Below are 19970 nucleotides of genomic sequence, written 5' to 3' on the forward strand. Positions count from 1 at the left end.
CCAATGGCTGCCTGGCTGCCTGTTAACGTACCCTTATGGGATTTTTCAGTGGAATACAATTTAGAGCAAAGGAACAAAATGGGTTAAAAATGCAAGGGATCCTTTAGGCAATTCTTTTATCTCCCATTCCAAAACCAACAGGGTCCCCACTGGTCTTCAATCCTGTTCTTGCCCAGGCTAAAAGGGAATTTACTGATATAGTTTGACAGGACCAAGAAGCAGAAACAGCAGGGCCCAGACAACAGGAGCAGGGAATGTTTTAGCCTTTTCTATCCAGTTTTCTCTAGCATTCTATCCTGCCTTAGAAAAAACCTTAAAACTTTTTATGTCTATGGGAGTGCAAGCAGTGCACTGGATCGTTTTCTCCCTTCCTTAATAAGTGAGTGTGAGCATACTTAAGGACCACTTGTATACTGGGATTGGTCCTTCTCAGGATTAGTGGCATTTCAATTCAATGGGCAAGATTTGTCAATGCATCTAAAAACAAAATTTCCTATGTTCTCCATGGCAACCATTTGCAGTGCAGCGCTCATTTCATGTAGTTCTCTCTGTAAAATGAAGTCTGCACTGTTATTGACTATTATGGGTAAGAAAGCCAGTTCATCTATTAGAAGAGTTCCTAAATCTGCTGTGTAGTTCTCTATTTTTCCTCTCCAGACGCTTTACTATTGCACGTATTAGCAGCTGATGTCACTTTTTCATATTTACACTTTTCCCATACCTATGAGTATAAAATGTTAATGGTAATTACATGATTACGATGCTGAGGAAATCTGGCTGCTTTGTTATCTGGCTCCCTATAGTGTTCTTACCAAGAGATAATGTGAGGGGGTTGTCTGGTTTAGTAAGAAATGTGTACGTGGATAGAGCACTATATGGCAGGTGATGCGCTAGAGGTTTCATTGTACTGGTATACTAGTTAATGGTGAGGGAGTGGACAAAAAATCTTGTTCCTCTTGTTTCACCTGTAGAGCGTATAAGAGTGTTACATAATTCCTTCCCAGTTGTTTTATGCTGCAATTCTCATGTGTTACATCACATTTACATTTTATATTACATTTTTATCATGTACCTATTTAGTGCCATGAAGGCTCTATATTCAAGTTTTAATGACCCTTTATTTAAGTTTTACATGAAGCTGAAATGTCAAGTACACCCTTGTCCTATTCAAATATGCATGTGATAGTTGTTTAGCCCTTCTCGTATATATATATATATATATATATATATATATATATATATATATATATATATATATATACAGACACAGTCCCTGGTAAAAATTCTGGAATCACCTGTCCCTGAGGATGTTCCTTGAGTTGTTTAGTTGTGTAGAAAAAAAGCAGATCACAGCCGTGGAAAAGAACTAAAGGCATTTCATATGGTAACTTTCTGACTTTAACCCCTTCCCGCCGATGGCATTTTTTGATTTTCGTTTTTCGTTTTTGACTCCCCTCCTTCTAAACCCCATAACTTTTTTATTTCTCCGCTCCCAGAGCCATATGAGGTCTTAATTTTTGCGGGACAAATTTTTCTTGATGATGCTACCATTAATTATTCTATATAATTTACTGGGAAGCAGGAAAAAAATTCAGAATGGGGTGGATTTGAAGAAAAAATGCATTTCTGTGACTTTCTTACGGGCTTTGATTTTACGGCATTCACTGTGCAGCCAAAATGACATGTCCCCTATATTCTGTGTTTCGGTACGGTTCCAGGGATACCAAATTTATATGGTTTTATTTACATTTTGACCCCTAAAAAAAATTCCAAAAGTGTGTTAAAATTTTTTTTTTCTAAAAGTCGCCATATTCCGACGGCCATAACTTTTTTATACGTAAGTGTACGGGGATGCATAGGGCGTCTTTTTTTGCGGGGTCGGGTGTACTTTTTAGTTCTACCATTTTCGGGAAATGTTATTGCTTTGATCACTTTTTATTCAAATTTTTATCAGAATCAAAACAGTGAAAAAACGGCGGTTTGGCACTTTCGACTATTTTTACCGCTACGGCGTTTACCGTACAGGAAAAATATTTTTATAGATTTGTAGAGCGGGCGATTTCGGACGCGGGGATACCTAACATGTATATGTTTCACAGTTTTTAACTACGTTTATATGTATTCTAGGGAAAGAGGGGTGATTTGAACTTTTAATTCTTTTTATATTTTTTTATATTTTTTTTAACTTTTTTCTTTATTTTTTTTTTGCATTTATTAGACCCCCTAGGGGTGTTGAACCCCAGGGGGTCTGATCACTAATGCAATGCATTACAATGCTAATGCATTGCAATGCATTGCAAAAAAGCATCCTTTCTTTTGCAGGCTGCATAGACCAGCCTGCAAAAGAGAGGATTTGCAGACAAGCCTGGGAGCCTGTACAAGGCTCCCGGCTGTCATGGCAACGGGACGTCAGCCCTGGAGAATGCTCCAGGAGCCGGCGATCCCTGCCAAAATGGCGGCGCCCATGCGCCGCTGGGAAAATGGCGCCTCCGGCGCCTTTGACCGCGGTGCCGGAGGGGTTAATGCCTCCGATCGGTCCGGGGACCAATCGGAGGCATTAGAGCCGGTTGTCTACTGCTTAAAGCAGTAGACACCCGGCGGCTATGGCGGCCGCCCGGCTCCCGGGCGGTCGCCATAGTTACAGACCCAACATGCGCCATACTATTACGGCGCATGTCGGGAAGGGGTTAAGAAACACTGTTTATCACTCCTTAAGTCAATGCTTCAGAGACTGCAAGCAGTTATAAAAGCCAGAGGTGGTGCAACAAAGTACTAGTGATGTGTTGGAGTGTAAGGGGGGAGTTCACATGGAATAACGTGCCGCGTGATGTGGCACGTATACGCCGTGTGAGACTTTGCGGGCCGTATACGCTCCCATTGATTTCAATGGGAGCGTGGATCGTAAATGCTGCGTTAATTTGCCGCAAAATCACGGCCGCAAAATAATGCGGCACATACGATCCCGGCTCCCATTGAAATCAATGGGAGCGTATACGGCCCGCAAAGTCTCACACGGCGTATACGTGCCACATCACGCAGCACGTTACTCTGTGTGAACGCCCCTTTATTTTGTTTGTTTGTTTTTCATGATTCCATAATTTTTTCCTCAGAATTGAGTGATTCCATAATTTATTCCCTGTGCTTGTTCTAAAAATCTACCTGTTACTGGCTACCACAATTATTTTTCTTGATTTCTTTTAGTGTTTCTTAAAGCCATAACGTTGCCATATGAAATGCCTTTAGTTTTTTCCATGGCTGTGATCTGTTTTTTTCTACAAGATTAAACAACTCAAGGAACATCCTCAGGGACTGATCATTCCATAATTTTTGCCAGGGGTTGTACATGTGTATAGTGATTCTTATGGACATTATAATATTTAGAATTTTTAAGCATTAATTTTTACCTTCAGGTGATTGACGACTCTATCATGTGATTGCTAGTAGAACTCTAACCAATAAAAAGTTTTTCTTATCAAGTTTGTGATCTGCAAGCACATCTCTACTCTGATCCTAAAATATATCCTTCAAAATGCCAATAAAACAGAACTGCATCTAAGGAAGATGAGGTTCCAGCATATTTAAAAGGACCATATCTCTTCCAAATGTACCATATTTCTGATTTAACGCTGCTCCATGGACCAGTAAGGGATAGTAACATTTTATTTACTGTGACTTCAATGAAAAAATGTCTTTTCATAAAAATGCCTCCTGCAAAAACAACTTTAGGTAGGTAAAGGCCTGCGTGAAATCAGGTACACCAGAATAGACACACCTTAAAGCAGGGATAAGCAATTAAATAATTAATAAATAAATATTTATTTATTTGTTTATTCATTTAAACATAAAATATTCTCTATAATTGAAGTTCTGATAATGCTTATCAATATCCCACAAAATGCCTTCCCTAGTAATGTGGTTGGTAAGATAAAAAAAATCTACAGAATAGTCTAGATAGTTTAACCAAATATGTATTAATTGACGGATTATTCCCATCTTCGTCTTTCATGTCTGAGTTAAGTATAACCCTGTCTTTGCCACCTCAAGTGGTCCAGAGTTAGGGTGCCTTCACACGGCATAGCGCGCCGCTCTTTTAGACATGTATGCACGTGTCCGAGCGTGGCGCTTCAAAACAGAGCCCATTGATTTCAATTGGTGCCGATATATGCGCGCTACCCATTGAAATCAATCGGAGGCTTTTTTACCTATTGATTTCAATGGGTAGCGCGCGTATATCGGCACCCATTGAAATCAATGGGCTCTGTTTTGAAGCGCCGCGCTCGGACACGTGTATACGTGTCTAAAGGAGCGGTGCGCTACGCCGTGTGAAGGCACCCTTACAGAAACAGCTAAAGGTAGCATAGCCTTGTTAGGGAAATAATCATGATCATCTTAAAGCATGCCTCCAAATTGTAATGGGGAAAATAAGAAACTTTATTCTATATCTTGTTCAATATCTTATTAAAGAAATATGTTTAAAGAAATATGTTTCTTTCTCCACTTATCAGATTCTTTTTACAGATTAGTCTATAGAGAGGGGAGAGGGAGGAGGAGGCTGCTTGAAAACTATTAAAAATTATTCCTTTTTTTTTTTTGTAATATGGGATGGAAATCCATGCAAACATGGGGAAAATATACAAACTCCTTGCAGATGGTTTTTTTGCCCTTGGCAGGATTTGAACACCAGGACTCCAGCGCTGCAAGGTTGCATTGCTAACCACTGAGCCACCGCTACTCTTGCTATGCTGTGAGTCAGGGAAGGTTTGTGACACTGCTGAAACTTCAAGACAAGGCTTTACCACTCCAGAGAATGAGGCAATAAATCATTTACCTAGCTGGCAGCCCCTAAATTTTTATGTCCATTATTCATGGTAATCTGTGGTGAGTAAAGATTAATATCTAATATTCTTGGAGGTCTAAGGTGGTTTATTGGCTAACATGTAATATAAATTATTTTGCTACCTTAAAGGGATTCTACCATTAAACTACCTTTTTTTCTAACGAACACGTCGGATTAGAAAAATTAGAAAAAAAAGTAGTTTAATGGTAGAATCCCTTTAAAATATAGAAGACTTTGATGGAGGTTGTCTAGGACAGTAAAATATATATATACATTTTATTTAATGTTAATAGCTCTGTTTTTTTTTTGATAAATCCCTTCCTTTCCTTCAAACAACCATCCAGTTAAAATGATAAAATTCTTGTCTCCTCAAAGCCACCACTAGAGGGAGATACCTGTGCAAAACTATTTTATGCAATAAATAAATTAAACTAAATTAAATTAAATATCATATATATAATAAACCGGGATATACAGTAAGGTACATCTAGTGTCAGCAGAGAGAATATTATTATTTAAAAGTAACTTGTCATTTGCAAAATGCTGTCCATCATGTTACAGGGCATGACACGCTGATCAAATTGATATATAGGTTGCGAGAGAAGATTTAATATAATGTTATTTATCCATTGAATTTTCTTCTCTTTCTATGCTGAGAAGTTAAGGAAGTTGTACTATAAATAATTGACAGCTGACTGTGTGCAGAGTCCTATAGGGGAGTCTGTCAGTCACTGTTAGAAACGTCTCCTTGACTTCTCAGCACAGAAAGAGTAGAAACGTCAATGGCAAAATTATAAGTTATAATGAATCTTTATCCATAGAGTTATATATCAATCTGCTCAGCATTTCCTGCTAACCCACTGCCTACAGATGCATATTTATGTGACAGGTTCTCTCTAGATTAATATTTTCTCTTAAAGAAAGTTACTAGAAGTCCATGTTTCCCAAGTGTGCCCCACTGCCTTTGGTATGGGTGTATGCGGCCCCCATTACGGTACCTACTGATCAGGCAGCAACTTTGTACAGTTCCATGTATTGATGCTGGTTTTAGATAGTATTCTGCACCATGAAAAGTATTTAACATTCGTTTACATGAACTTATACAAGATATCTTTAATAAAGATTAACTTTAGTATACCTAACCATATATCATATGATATTTTCAGCAACAGTAATGCTAGAAAATCCATTGTTTATGTAGAGGGAAGCTGTAAGCTTGAATGAAAGGCAGTGATTCGCTTTTATGTTATATATATTCGGATGAGCATTGCCAAGCTATAAACAAGACAATGCCAAATCTCAATGCAGCACACAAATAAGTGGACAGACCATACATTAGTGTGAACAACAGTATAGGATAAAGAAGCTGATCCACAAAACATTCACTAGTAAAAGGGCCACAGGTGACATGCAGCATGATACGTAAACACTGAACATTGCCTTTTTGTCATTGCTGTCTGTATTGATTTTTCCTGAGAGCAGCACAGGGATCCCTAATAGGTAAAGGATCGCCTTTGCATTAGGAGGATTGCATTTAAATGCACTCTTAAAATTTCAATGAACTGGGTGTAAAAAGATCAACTCCCGTAAAAAGGTAAAAGTTAATTCAATCTAGAAGTGTAAATTGCCGCTTAAGGTCATTGCAAGCATAAACAAAGCTCAAGATGTAAAAGCATTTCTCTTGTCATATTACACAAAATCATCAAAGACAACACAGGTTGATGATTATGTTTTCACATATAAAGGACATACAAGATCTTTAGAATAGAATAGAAATCGGAATTATTTCAGCCTTCGGTTCTTCGCACCACTGTAACCCTGGCTGAAAGTAAAGACGTCAGTCATGTCAGTAATTCTCCCAGATTTCCTGCAAAGAAGAACACTTCAATTTACATTCATTACAACAAATATTCACGCACTGACATGAGTTTGCTTCAGTCTGCTCTTATATCTCTCCATTTTGTTGTCCATTTTTATCATGAAAACATCAAAATATAACATTTCAGGAGACTACAGACCAAGACGAAACCAAATCACATGTACATTTTCCTGCAATCTTCTTGAACGTCAAGTAAAGACCATTTGACCTGTTGGTTTTATGACTTGCTGTTAAGGAGGTGAGAGATCTTCTGCAGGATTCTCAAACAAGTCTGGTAGTTGGTGCAAAAATTCAGGCATCAAACGTGGTGTTTTTCATGGAGTTGGTGGAGGTTTTGGAGAAGGGCATGAGCCCTGACTGTCAAAACTAGCCGCTCGGCCTTGCCACTATGAAGAGAAGAAGATATGTTAGCGTCAAGAAACAGTTTGGGGATGTGAACTTTCTAAAAATCATATTTGTAACATCACTGATTTATTTCTTCAACCTCAAAAAGAGGCCTGACATTATAATGATGAAATCTGATAAGTGTGAAGGAGATGTCTATAGGGGCTCGATAAGCCAGATGAATGTACAAACATGTAGCATGTAGGGTTCAGTACTTACCTTTTGTCTTGTTGACGTGGCATTAGGCCAGTAACCTCAGCATATAAGGAGAGTGTGTATGTTTGGACCCTTGATTTAACCCTTTGAGCTGTCCATACATTGTACATAATCTATCATTTATCTAGGGAGACAGTTCAGCTATCAGTATTGACATACAGTACATGGGAGTAAACTGCCCATGTTTAACTGATCCCTGTGCCTTTGTTGGTATGTTACATGGTTTAGATATTTATCAGTATGACCGCTTTATTCTAGTCCTTGATTTTTTCGTATCTTTATCTTTAAGAGTGAAGTTTTTAATAATTTTTGTGATTCGAGTCTCCCTTTATTGTACTCTGTGCTTTACTTACAATGGCGCTCTGATGAGTCTCTTCAGATTCATGGCCCAAGAAAATTAGAGGATTTTTTTAAAATAAAACAAAATTTTTATTTTTTATTACTTCTGAGATTTTTTTTTCTCAGAAACTCTATTTTGATGATTCTTGTTAAGTATACAATCTAATTTCTATGGTTTAAAAGAGCTTTATCATTAACAAAACGTGTTTTGAGCTAGTCATATGCCTGAATAGCCTTTAAAAAGGTGCTGCCCCCAGTTTTTCCAAAGACCATAGATTTTTCTTAAAAATCAGTAAAACCGATATGTTAATGATGCTCACTGAGCACCCTGGGCATTCCCCAGGGCCAGCGGGAACCCCCTGCCTCATACCTCTGTCATGCCCTTCCGTGGCTTATACTCTGTTATGGCCTCCTCCTCCAAACTTGCTGTAACCACCTCCATCCTCTGTAGTCTCGCTCCTGTGCTTCAAATCCCATGCATGTGCGGTAACGCTCCATTCTGAGCACTACTGCGAATGCCTGAGTGCCATTTTCTTGTAGCTCGCTATAGAGCAGCATACTGAGCAGTATGCTGAGTTCTATAAGTAGCTACAAGAAAATGGCGCTAGGGCATGCGAAGTACCACTCAAAATGGAGCGTTACTGCGCATGCATGGGATTTGAAGTGCAGGAGCGAGACTACAGAGCATGGAGGAGGCCATAACAATGCATAAGCCATGGAGGGGCGCGAAAGAGGTATGACATGGGGGATGCTCGTTGGCCATGGGGAACACCCAGGGTGCTCAATGAGCATCATTAGCATATCAGTTTTACCAATTTTTAAGAAAAATGGGGGGAGGGGGTCTTTGGAAAAACTGGGGGCAGCACTTGAATAGCCTTTTTAAAGGCTATTCAGGCATATGATTAGCTCAAAACACATTTTGTCAATGATAGAGCCCCTTTAAAACATGTATGCATTGCCAATACCACTAGGTATTCATGTACCCTTAGTTTGAAGATTTAGGGGCTGTTTACATGACAGAAATTTAGGAGGAATTTGAGGTGGACTTCTGCCTCAAATTCCTCTCAACTTTGTAGCCCTCGACTTTATGGCTTTATCTAACCTCAGAAGGGCTAGTCAGCGAGTTCTGGGACTCACTCAGATGTAAATCTACTGCAAGATTGGGTAGGACGCTTATTTTTTCAGCATCGTACTCTGGTATCTGCCTCCGATTGAATAAAGTGGGAGACAAATATAGGACAAATTTGGATTGGATTTTGAGGCAAAATCCATCTCAATATTGGATTCAAATTCCTCCATGTAAACTTATTGATATAAATAAAGCAAGTTTCTTACGCACAGATTAAAACCATACACTGTTAGATAAACAAAATTTACACATTTGCAATATGTATATTGGAACATACACAAGGTATACAATATATATATTTCCTATACCTAACAAGATATGTGTCACATGGTATATACGCTTAGAAACCTTGCCTCATATAATGTGTAACACACCAAGCAGAGGATACATGAAATTCCCAATTTGGGGTTTTGGTGCTATAAGAAAGTGATAATCCATGAAAATGAATGCATACTGTATACATCACATGAATTTCAGTATTAATAATCTTAATCACAAATCTAAGACCCACTCAAAGACATTTTGTCCATTTGATAGACTTTGAGAAACTGGTCAGTTGACAATTTGCCCACCATCTAGCCCCTTCCCGACCCATGTGGTACTATTACCACATGGATGTCTAGTGCTTCACGACCGATGTGGTAATAGTACCACATGGATGTAAACAATCCCCGCAGCGCAGTGCGGGTGTTCTTGGAGCAGGTGTTAGTTGTATCTGACACCTAACATCCTGCTCCATCCCCCTCCATCAGACATGAGTGCTGATTTTGGGTTTTAACCCGTTGATTGCTGTGATCAAACATGATCACGGCAAACAACGGGTTGCCCGATCTTGTAGGGATCCCCGGCACCCCCCGCTGCGAGATCGGGGGGTGCTGGTATCCCTACCATGTAGCCAGGGGTCTGATTAGTCACCCCTGGCAGTCCTGAGTCCCACTTACCTTTGTATCCTGGCCGGCGTGTTCTGGAGCTGTACTGTCCCGTCCGTCTGCACGAGCCGAGCTTCACTTCCTGTTTACAGAGTGATAACGTGCAGGCTCTTACTGAAGCCTGTGACTCACTCTGTAAACAGGATCAGTGATGCAAGCTTCACTCATGCAAGTGTCCCATAGGGACACATGAAAAAGTTAAAAAAAAAAAAAAGTGGAAAAAAAAAAAAAGTGTTTTGAAACAATTAATAAAGTTATCAAGCCCCAAAAACCCTTTTTTTCTATAGAAAATGAATTATAAAAAAACCCCTAAAAATTAATAAAAACAATACATATTTGGTATCGCCGTGTCCGTAACAATCTGTACAATAAAACTGAAACAATATTTAATGTACACGGTGAATGACGGAAAAAAAAAACGGAAAAAACCCGCCGGAAGTAGTGATTTTTCGCCATCTCACCTTACAGAATGTGCTATAAAAAGTGATCAAAAAGTCAAATGCACCTCACAACAGTACCAATAAAAAGCACACATTGTCCCGCAAAAAATAAGCCCCCAACCAACACTGTCAACCAAAAAATAAAAATGTTACGCCTCTCAGAAGATGGCGATGCAAAAAACATTGATTTATGTCTCCAAATGTGTTTTTGTTCTGCAGAATTAGTTACGCATAAAAAAATAATATAAATGAGGTATCGCCGTAACCGTACCGACCCACAGAATAAAGATAATATGTTACTTATACTGTACGCTGCATGGCGAAAAATTTACAAGGTAAAACGAAATACCGGAATTGATTTTTTTTATTTAAATCCAGCAAAAAAAGAGTTAATAAAATGTATTCAGTAAGTTGTAGGCACCCAAAAATGGTGTCATTACAAAATACATCTCATCCCGCAAACAACAAGCCCTTATATGGCTGCGTCACCAGAAAAGTAAAGAAAATATAGCATCTAGTAATGCAAGAATAAAAACCCGCAAAAATCGCCAAATCATTAGAATACAACTGGCGGCGTCAGGAAGGGAATATATAAGCTGTGCGAGCGAATATCAGGGGACACCCCATATTTACAGCTTATGAGGGAACGGACACCAGAAGTGACCCCAAAGTGACCCCCAGAGTGACTCCCCCAATTATAGGAGCTACTGGGACCTAGTAGGAAATTTGGTGTTTGCAATGTCCTCCGCACAGCTTATATATTCACTCTTCGCCATCCGCTGTGCAGTCACGTCTGGGATACTAATACTCACTACACCCCCTGATAAATTCTTTGAGGGGTGCAGTTTTCAAACTGGGGTCACACCTTTGGGGAATCCACTTTTCTGGTACCCTACAGGCTCTACAAACATGACATGGCGTCCAGATACCAAACATCTGAATCTGCGCTCCAAAAGCCGCATCGCGCTCCTTCCCTTCTGCGCCCTGCTGTGTGCCCAAACTGCATTTTATGCCACATATATGACACATGTATGATACTGGTGTACCCCGGATAATCCACGTAATGTCATATGTGGGTATAAATTGATATTAGGGCACAGCCAGACACAGAAGGGAAGAAGGGTTATTTGGTTTTTGTAGCACAGACTTAGACGTTTTTTTTTTTTTTTTTTTGGATGCCATGACACTTTTGCAGAGACCCTAAAATTGCCCTTACAGAATGGGGTCACTTCTTGGGGAATTCCAGTTCACTGGCACCTCCAGGGCTCTGCAAAAACATCATGGCACCCAGAAAGTCCCTCTAAATCTGTACCCCAAAAGCTAAAAAGCGCAGTGCTCCTTCCCTTCTGAGCCCTGCTATGTGCCCAAGCAGCAGTTTATACCTACATATATAATTTTTTGCCCCTCAGGATGGCCCACTTAATAGTTTTAGGAGTGCAGGTCTCTGACAACACGAAGTGGGTGCAACGTATTGGGCACCGAAATGGCAGATTTCTTTAAAAATTAAAATTTTCATTTTGTACATTAATTTTTGGGAAGCATTTTTAAGGCTCAAAATGATAATACCCCTTTATTCATTCCTTGATAGGTGTAGTTTCTAAAATGGGGTCACTTTTGAGGAGTTTCCATTGTATTGGTACTTTAGGGGCTCTGCAAATGCGACATGGCACCAGAAAACTGCCCTCAAAAGCCAAATAGCCCTCTTTCCATTCTGAGCCCCGCCATGTTCCCATACAGCAGATTATGGCCACATATGGGGTATTGCCGTGTTCAGGAGACATTGTGTGACAAACTGGGGGGCTTTTAATTCTCTAACTACTTGTAAAAATTAAAAATATGGCGCTAAATGGACGATTTATTGGAAAAAAGTAATTTTTCATTTTCACATCTCAATGGTAAAAAAAAATCTGTGAAACACCTGTAGGGTCCAAGTGCTCACTAAACCCCTTGATAAATTCCTTGAGGGGTCTAGTTTTCAAAATGGGGTCATTTGGGGAGGGGGGTTCCACTGTTCTAGCACTTCAGGGGCTCTCCAAATGCAACATGGTGCCTGAAACAGATTTCAGCTAAATTTGCCCTCTAAAATCCCAATAGCGATCCTTCAGCTCTGGACCTTACAGTGTGCCCATACATCACTTTACATCCACATAAGGGGCATTTCTGTAGTTGGGAGAAAATGCTTGACAATTTTTTGGGTGCATTTTCTCTTTTAACCCCTTGTGGAAATGCAAAATTTGGGGTTAAAGCAACATTTTATAGCAAAAAATGTCACTTTTCCTTTTGTTGGGCCAATTCTGTTACACTCCTGTAGGGTCAAAGTGCTCACTATACCCCTTAGTAAATTCTTTGAGGGGTATAGTTTCCAAAATGGGGTCACATTTGGGGGTTTCCACTGTTTTGGCACCTTGGGAGCTCTGCAAACGGGACATGGTGCCTGAAAAGTATTGTTCCAAAATCTGGCCTACGAAATCCAATTAGCGCTCCATCCGCTCTGAGAGCGACCGTGTGCCCGTACATTAGGGTACCAGCACATATTGGGTATTGTCGTGTTCGGGAGAAATTTTGTAACAAAATGTGGGGTGCAATTTTTCCTTTAACCCCTTGTGAAGATGAAAAATTTGGGGCTACAGTGACATTTTATTATAAAAAAAAGTAATTTTTCATTTTCACATCTCAATGGTAAAAAAATCTGTGAAACACCTGTAGGGTCCAAGGGCTCACTATACCCCTTGATAAATTCCTTGAGGGGTCTAGTTTCCAAAATGGGGTGACATTTTGGGGGTTTCCACTGTTTTGGCACCTTGGGGGCTTTGCAAACGGGACATGGCGCCTGAAAAGTATTGTAGCAAAATCTGGCCTACAAAATCCAATTAGCGCTCCATCCGTTCTGAGAGCGATCGTGTGCCCGTACATTAGGGTACCAGCACATATGGGGTATTATCGTGTTCGGGAGAAATTGTGTAACAAAATGTGGGGTGCAGTTTCTCCTTTAACCCTTAGTAAATGTGTAAATTCTAGGGCTAAATGAATATATTAGTGACAGAAATTGAAAAATGTAAATTTGACCTCCATTTTGTTGTAATTGTTGTGAAATGCTGAAAGGGTTAAGAAACTTTCTAACTGCTGTTTTGGATTCTTTCAAGAGTGCAGTTTTTAGAATGGAGTGATTTTCGGGGGGTTTTATTAGAGAGGCCTTTCAAGTACCCTTCAGAACTGAACTGGTCCCTTGAAAAATGTGTTTTGGAAATTTTCTTGAAAATTTGGAAAATTACTGCTTGACTTGTAAGCCTTATAATATCTGAAAAAAAATGAAAGGGTGATTAAAATTTGATTGCTACATAAATCAGAGACATGGTTAATTATATTTATGAAAAAATTTGGGTAGTATGGATTTCCATTTGAAAGGCTTGCAATTTCAAAGTTTGAAAACTGCATTTTTTTCAAAATTTTCACCAAATTTCCTATTTTTTCATAATGAAAGACAAAACATATTGACAAAAATTTACTACTGACATGAAGTACAATGTGTTACGAAAAAACAATCTCAGAATCACTTGTGTAAGTTAAAGCGTCTCAAAGTTATTGCCATTTAAAGTGACACATGTCAGTTTTGAAAAAAGAGGCCTGGTCCTCAAGTCACTTTTGAGCTGTGTCTCTATAGGGCTAGGCTGTTCTAACCTAAATGTTAGGAGATTTTGGGGAAAGGCCCAGACAGACCCCCAGTACAGTATTGTTTGATCCACTGACAAGCACGAGCAGTTCCCCCATTCAGGTGGCATCTTCACTACACCCCCAGATTTATTGCCAAACGGACAGTTATGGGACCAGTTGGGACTTTGGCACCAGCAACCTATGAGTATGCATGATCTACATCTGTGGTCACATTTGCCACAGGATACCATATGGAATCCATATGCCTCCATGACCGATTGTATCTCTTCTTGTATTAGAAACTCCTTTCAATTGTACAGTTTTTGCTCTGATAATATAATCACTTTCATACATCATCAGCAGCACATTTACACTTAGAAAGTTTCAACTCCATTTACTCTTACTTGGTGTGTTATTTTTTTAGTCAATGAGTGTAGTCGATACACGAGAAAAAGGTGAAATATAAAAATTAGAGATGAGCGAGTAGTATTACTACGAGTAGTATTACTACGAGTAGTAACTACGGTATTCAAAATACTCGATCGAGTACCACTTGCTAATCGAATGGAAAAATTTGATGCAGAACCAGCATTGATTGGCCGAATGCTATACAGTCGGCCAATCAACACTGGTTCTTCTCCTACCTTTAGAAGTCTTCTCTGCGCAGCTTCCCCACGGCCTCTTCTGGCTCTGAATTCACTCTGCCAGACATCGGGCCTGGGCAGAGCCGACTGCGCATGCCCGCGCTACAAGAAAGTCAAAGCAGCCATTTTCTTGTAGTGCGGGCATGCACAGTCGGCTCTGCCCAGGCCCGATGCCTGGCAGAGTGAATTCAGAGCCGGAAGATGCCGCGGGGACGCTGCACGGAGAAGACTTCTCGGAGAATCCAGCCGACCCTCACTCGTGGACTTGGTAAGTTCAATTTAATCGAATGTTGCCTACCCCTGAAACGAGCATTTTCCCCCCATATAGTATAATAGGATTCGATATTCGATTCGAGTAGTTGAATATTGAGGGGCTACTCGAAACGAATATCGAATATTTAACTACTCGCTCATCTCTAATAAAAATCAATTTTAAAAAACCCATTTTGCTTGGTTGTAAGTGGGAGTGGGATGAAGTCTATTAGGAAATGCCTTATTCATTCCCAACCTCCCCCTCCCCCTCCAGAGTGCCTTGATCCAATAACACTGTCATTCTGTGAACACAATAAAAAGGTAATATTACTTCACTGAGATAGCTCAAAAGAAAGAAAAAATCTTTACACAAATAGACAACTCAAGGAATTTATACTTAAAAATAAAGGTATTTATATATTATGTTCTCTCAATATCCTGAAAGAACTTAATTTGTTGTTATATAGTCTTGAAATGAAATCTTAAAGTAACTGTCACTCTTGAGAGCTGCGGGGTGAAATTCCGTCCCAGTCAATGCGCTTTATTCATTTGGTATTTTAAAATGCCACCGACAAATCATGTCAGTGTTATATATTTGCAGTTTGTCTAAAATACAAGGAAAAGTCATTATGTACAATTACCGTCATTTATCAAAAATCTCTAAAAATATTAAGAAATGCAAACATGACATTAAAAATAACTATTTTCAATCTCTTAGTTTCATAATGAAATAATTATTTTAATATCGCTGTGTGTAATGTGTCTCACCAGGAGAAGGAAGCTTTAGGCATTAGCAAGAATACTTTGTTCACATAAAGGTCCTTTCCAAGTGTAGACACCCTCCGAAGTGCTGGAGACAAGTTTATGGGGGAGGAGGATATCTTACTGCATACAGGGATTGTGGCAAACTATAAAAATAGGGTAAAAGATGGCTTTCTGAAGTGAGATGTGGGAGAAAGAGTGACCTAAGTAAGGGGGTACTTCAGGGAGGAAGGGTCTACAATGTGTAGAATGATGTCATGATGTGAGTCAAAAGACCTTGAACCTAATTTCCAGACATTTTTGGAGACCTATATCTTCTCTTGCACCATTTGTGCACAAAACAAGTCTTCTCAGTAAAAACTTGCAGGTCTTCGTATTCCTTTGCCAATGCCATATTCTCTGTGACAACATATTACAATGTACTTTATCACTGACATGCCTCCATCCTGTTTTGCTATCATCTAGGTGGTGGAGGACCATTTCGCCAAAATGGCTTATTTTGTTATTCTAGTTTTACCTACTGCTGCAAGTATATCTTTGTTCTGCACAGTTTGCCTTAGTGTATCATATCTGATCAGGAAGATCATTTCATGTACAGATTCTACAGGCTCTGCAGGCTGTTAGATAGTTAAGGATCAATGCATACATAGTTTTTTGGCGCTGATTTTGATGTGGAATCCGCCTCAAAATTCGCTGCCAAAATGGCTCCCATTGACTTCAATGGAGCTGCTTGCTTATTTTTTCCGCTAGCTAGAAGCGACACACCCCTTCTTCCCGCAGATTCTGCGGCTGACTCAGCCACGGCATCCACAGCTTGAGACTATCTCCCGAATTGGCCCATTCATTCGGGTCTAATTGGGAGTGGAATGTTGCAACGGGGCTGTAGCTAGCTGGAAATGGCTGGGACCCCAAGCATAATGCCTGGGGAAATCCTTGTTCACTGACCACTACACATATTGTAACTGGAAAGGGGCCTGACTGGGCCCCTTTCCGTTAAAAGCCAGCCCAGGGGAAGTGTACAAATATATAAAAAAAACACTTATACTCACCTGTCCTGGACAGAGCATCTGCTTCGAGGCTCTTCCTGCGGTAGATGCTAAATCCTAGTGGGCTAAAGGACCTTTAATAATATCATTTAAGGTCCTTTAGCCCACTAGGATATGATCAGACTCTTGTGTGGGCGGAGCTTTTCTGGATTGTAAGGAGGACAGAAGTGAACATGTGTGAGCAAGAGGGGTCCATGGGGTTGCCGGCTGTGTGTGAGCAAGAAGAGAGGGGAATGGGGGTGCAGGCTGTGTGTTAGCAAGAGGAGGAAATGGAGGTACAGGCTGTGTGTAAGCAAGAGGGGGCAATGGGGGTGTAGGCTGTGTGTAAGCAAGAGGAAGGAACGAGGGTGTTAGCTGTGTGTGGGAAACAGGGGTATATGGGGGTGTAAGCTGTGTGTGATCAAGAGGGGGAATGACAGAGTTCAGGCTTGGGGGGGCACTGTGAACATATAATACTGTGTGGGGGGGCCAATGTGATCATATAATTCTGTGTGGGAGCCACTGTGGAGCATATAATACTGTTTGGGGGCCACTGTGAAGCACATAATACTGTTTGGGGGCCATGTAGAGCATATAATACTGTTTGGGGGCCATTATGAAGCACATAATACTGTTTAGGGGTCATGTGGAGCATATAATACTGTTTTGGGTCCACTGTGGAGCACGTAATACTGTGTGGGGTCCACTGTGGAGCATGTAATATTGTCCCAATTTGGTTTACATGCCAGGTGCTGTAATGAAAAAATGCCCTCTCCTTCTACTGTACAGTATAAGTTGTATTACTGGGTAAAAATAATACAATTTTTATTTTTATTACATTTTATTTCATGCAAAGAAGCTCATCGAGAACATTGTAGGGTATTTCAAATGAAGCTTCCATTATATACAATGAATTCTTGTACTTTATAACTCAGACTCTCAGAAGTCAAGAGGTTAATAGAAAGACTGGTAAGCAGAGAATGTGGTAAACAAATACAAGTACTTGAACTGCATCACTGAGGACCACTAGACATGTCTTCAATGAATGAGACCATTATTATTAATAATAATGGTCGATCTGTAAAACATGTGCTCTTCTACAAAAAATGGATTCTACTTGAAACCTTGTTTTTAAGGTTACGACATCATATATCTGAATAGTCAAGGTTTCAGTCAGATAATGTTCAGGGTTTTCATTAGACCATAGTTTCAGAGATTACAAATCTTATGAAACATTAACTTTGAGCTATTGAACAAACCTCTTTAAATGACTTCTTCATTTCTACCAGTGGATGCCAGTGTGTTATAGGCTTTCGTGGATATGCCAACATTTCATTCCAGTGATCTCTTCCAAGGCCTTCTGTGCTATTACCAGCTCGACACACTCCAATAATTTCATTATGCCCAACTCTAAATGGAAGTAAAAGATAAACAAAGAGAAAAATGACCTCATTTGGAATAATTGACAAAATGAATGTGCAATGTATTTTATTTTAATGGTGATCACTAGTCTATGACTAATTTTATATAATTTTTATCCATTTTTATAAAAAAAAACAACTTCTTGAAAGCTGCCAGGCACTTACATCTATAGTGCATTGTCAACAGAGAGCATTAAATATAATTAAATCCTTGACCCCTGTTGGTCATATCACAGCCTACACAGCAAAACTGAAGAAACTTTTTTTATATGGAAAGTATAAATATGTTTTAAAAAATCATCAATATTTTTTTAAAAAACGGAATCATTTAAAAACATCAGATGTAATTTCTGGTACGTGTTTGTAGGACACACAAGTATTTAAATAGATAACTAGATATAGATCAGATAAATTGATAGATCCTTTACTTTAATTTGACATATTTGCTTAACACCTTCCCAACGTGCCGTAATAGTACATCGTTGGGTATTTAAACATGGCATGCTCAGGAGCTGAGCCACTGCCATAGCTGTCGACTCTCTGCTGTATTTTACAGCAGGGACCTAGTGCCAATGCCTGCAATTAGTGTCCACACTCATCATGGATCTTGATCCCCCTTAGCGTCTCCATCAAAGTTGATAGAAGCTCCATTTTCCCGACAGTGATCCATTACATTGAGAGCCAGGAACCTAAGTCTTGTCTGGCATGCACCTTCATTACAGGCTGCTCTATGTATTTTACAATGCATTGCAATGCCTTAACATTCTAATGCATTGCTTTAGTGATCAGACTATCTAGGGTTAAAGATCCATAAGTGGTCTAATAATTACAGTAAAAAAAAAATATTTTCAATCGATCAATCTACTTTCCCTAGAACAAATATAAAACAGCATATAAAAGTGAAACACATACACATTAGGTATCCCTACGTCCGAAGACACCCATTCTACCAACCTTTAACAATACTTTTCCTATATGGTGATTGACATGCTATGATTTTCAAAAACACAAGTGTTTTTGAAAATTCAGCCTTTCAGTTAGAATTTTTTTTCTGCAATATGTGGATGGGATTAGCCAGAATCTCATACACTGTGCAGGTACTGTAAAACACAGCATTTTTTTTGCCGCTGTGTTTTCACAATATGAGGCTTCTGCCTAACACATTTTTTCGCTGTATCACCTGCCATACAAATTTGAATAATACGCATTGAAAGCAATACACAGTCTCCTATTTGGTATAAATAAAAAGTTCATCTGGCCCTGTAAGCGCAAATGCAGTTGTTCTTCAATTCCAACCCATTCTGAATTTTACTAAATGGTACCACCACGAAGTACAATTTGTCCTGCAAAAATTAAGCCTTCATACAACTCTGTGGACAGAAAAATAAAAAGTTATGGCTTTTGGAAGTCTGGTGTCAAAAATGAAAAATGCCTTGGGGTGGGAAAGAGTTAAAGTTTTTGAGATTTTTCTTCACTAAGTACTTTTAATAATTCTTTTTACCTGTCATAATCCATAACTGAAATAAGCAGGCTGACTTGGTCCATGCTCTCTGGTGGGATATCAAAGATAATGGCCTCATTGTATGTGGGGTTTAAGGTGTTCTTTTTTATTGTTGTTTTCTTCTTTTTTAGTCTACGTCCATCACAAAGCAGGGACACCTTCACATATGGATCTGTGGAGAAACATGAAGGCGTTTAATTTGAAGGTTCTTTATAACTATTCTGCACAATATCAAAATACTCATATGTTTATATCTAATCTTAAACATGAATTATATTTAGTTTTGTCGCATGTAAATATTGTTGTCCAGTTTCAGACCAATTTTGAGAGAAAAATATTATTTGTATAATGCAACGTTGTACAATTTCTCAATATATTTTCTGTATCAATTCCTGATGGTTTCCTAGATCTCTGCTTTCTGACCATGGTCATGTGATATACAGTCCATGGTCATGTGATATACAGTCCATGGTCATATGATGGACACACAGGTGCACAGCTCGTTATAGTCACAGAACAGTAATTAGACATCTGCCTGGTAACGAGCTGTGCACCCATGTG

The 19970-nt window shown here is 39.3% G+C and overlaps 1 protein-coding gene across 1 annotated transcript in view; it reads right to left on the reverse strand.

The window, feature by feature from the left end:
- Positions 1–6049: 6049 nt before the first annotated feature.
- Positions 6050–19970, reverse strand: part of SYT6 (synaptotagmin 6) — a 329856-nt gene continuing 315935 nt past the window's right edge. Inside the window, exons 5-7 of the mRNA XM_075264086.1 lie at positions 19410–19581; positions 17747–17897; positions 6050–7102 (exon numbers count right to left, since the gene is read on the reverse strand). Coding sequence (XP_075120187.1) covers positions 7031–7102; positions 17747–17897; positions 19410–19581 — 395 coding nt within the window. The 3' untranslated portion in view covers positions 6050–7030. The remainder of the gene's footprint in view (positions 7103–17746; positions 17898–19409; positions 19582–19970) is intronic.

Source organism: Leptodactylus fuscus, chromosome 2 (genome assembly GCF_031893055.1).
Source record: "Leptodactylus fuscus isolate aLepFus1 chromosome 2, aLepFus1.hap2, whole genome shotgun sequence".
NCBI classification, from domain to species: Eukaryota; Metazoa; Chordata; class Amphibia; order Anura; family Leptodactylidae; genus Leptodactylus; species Leptodactylus fuscus.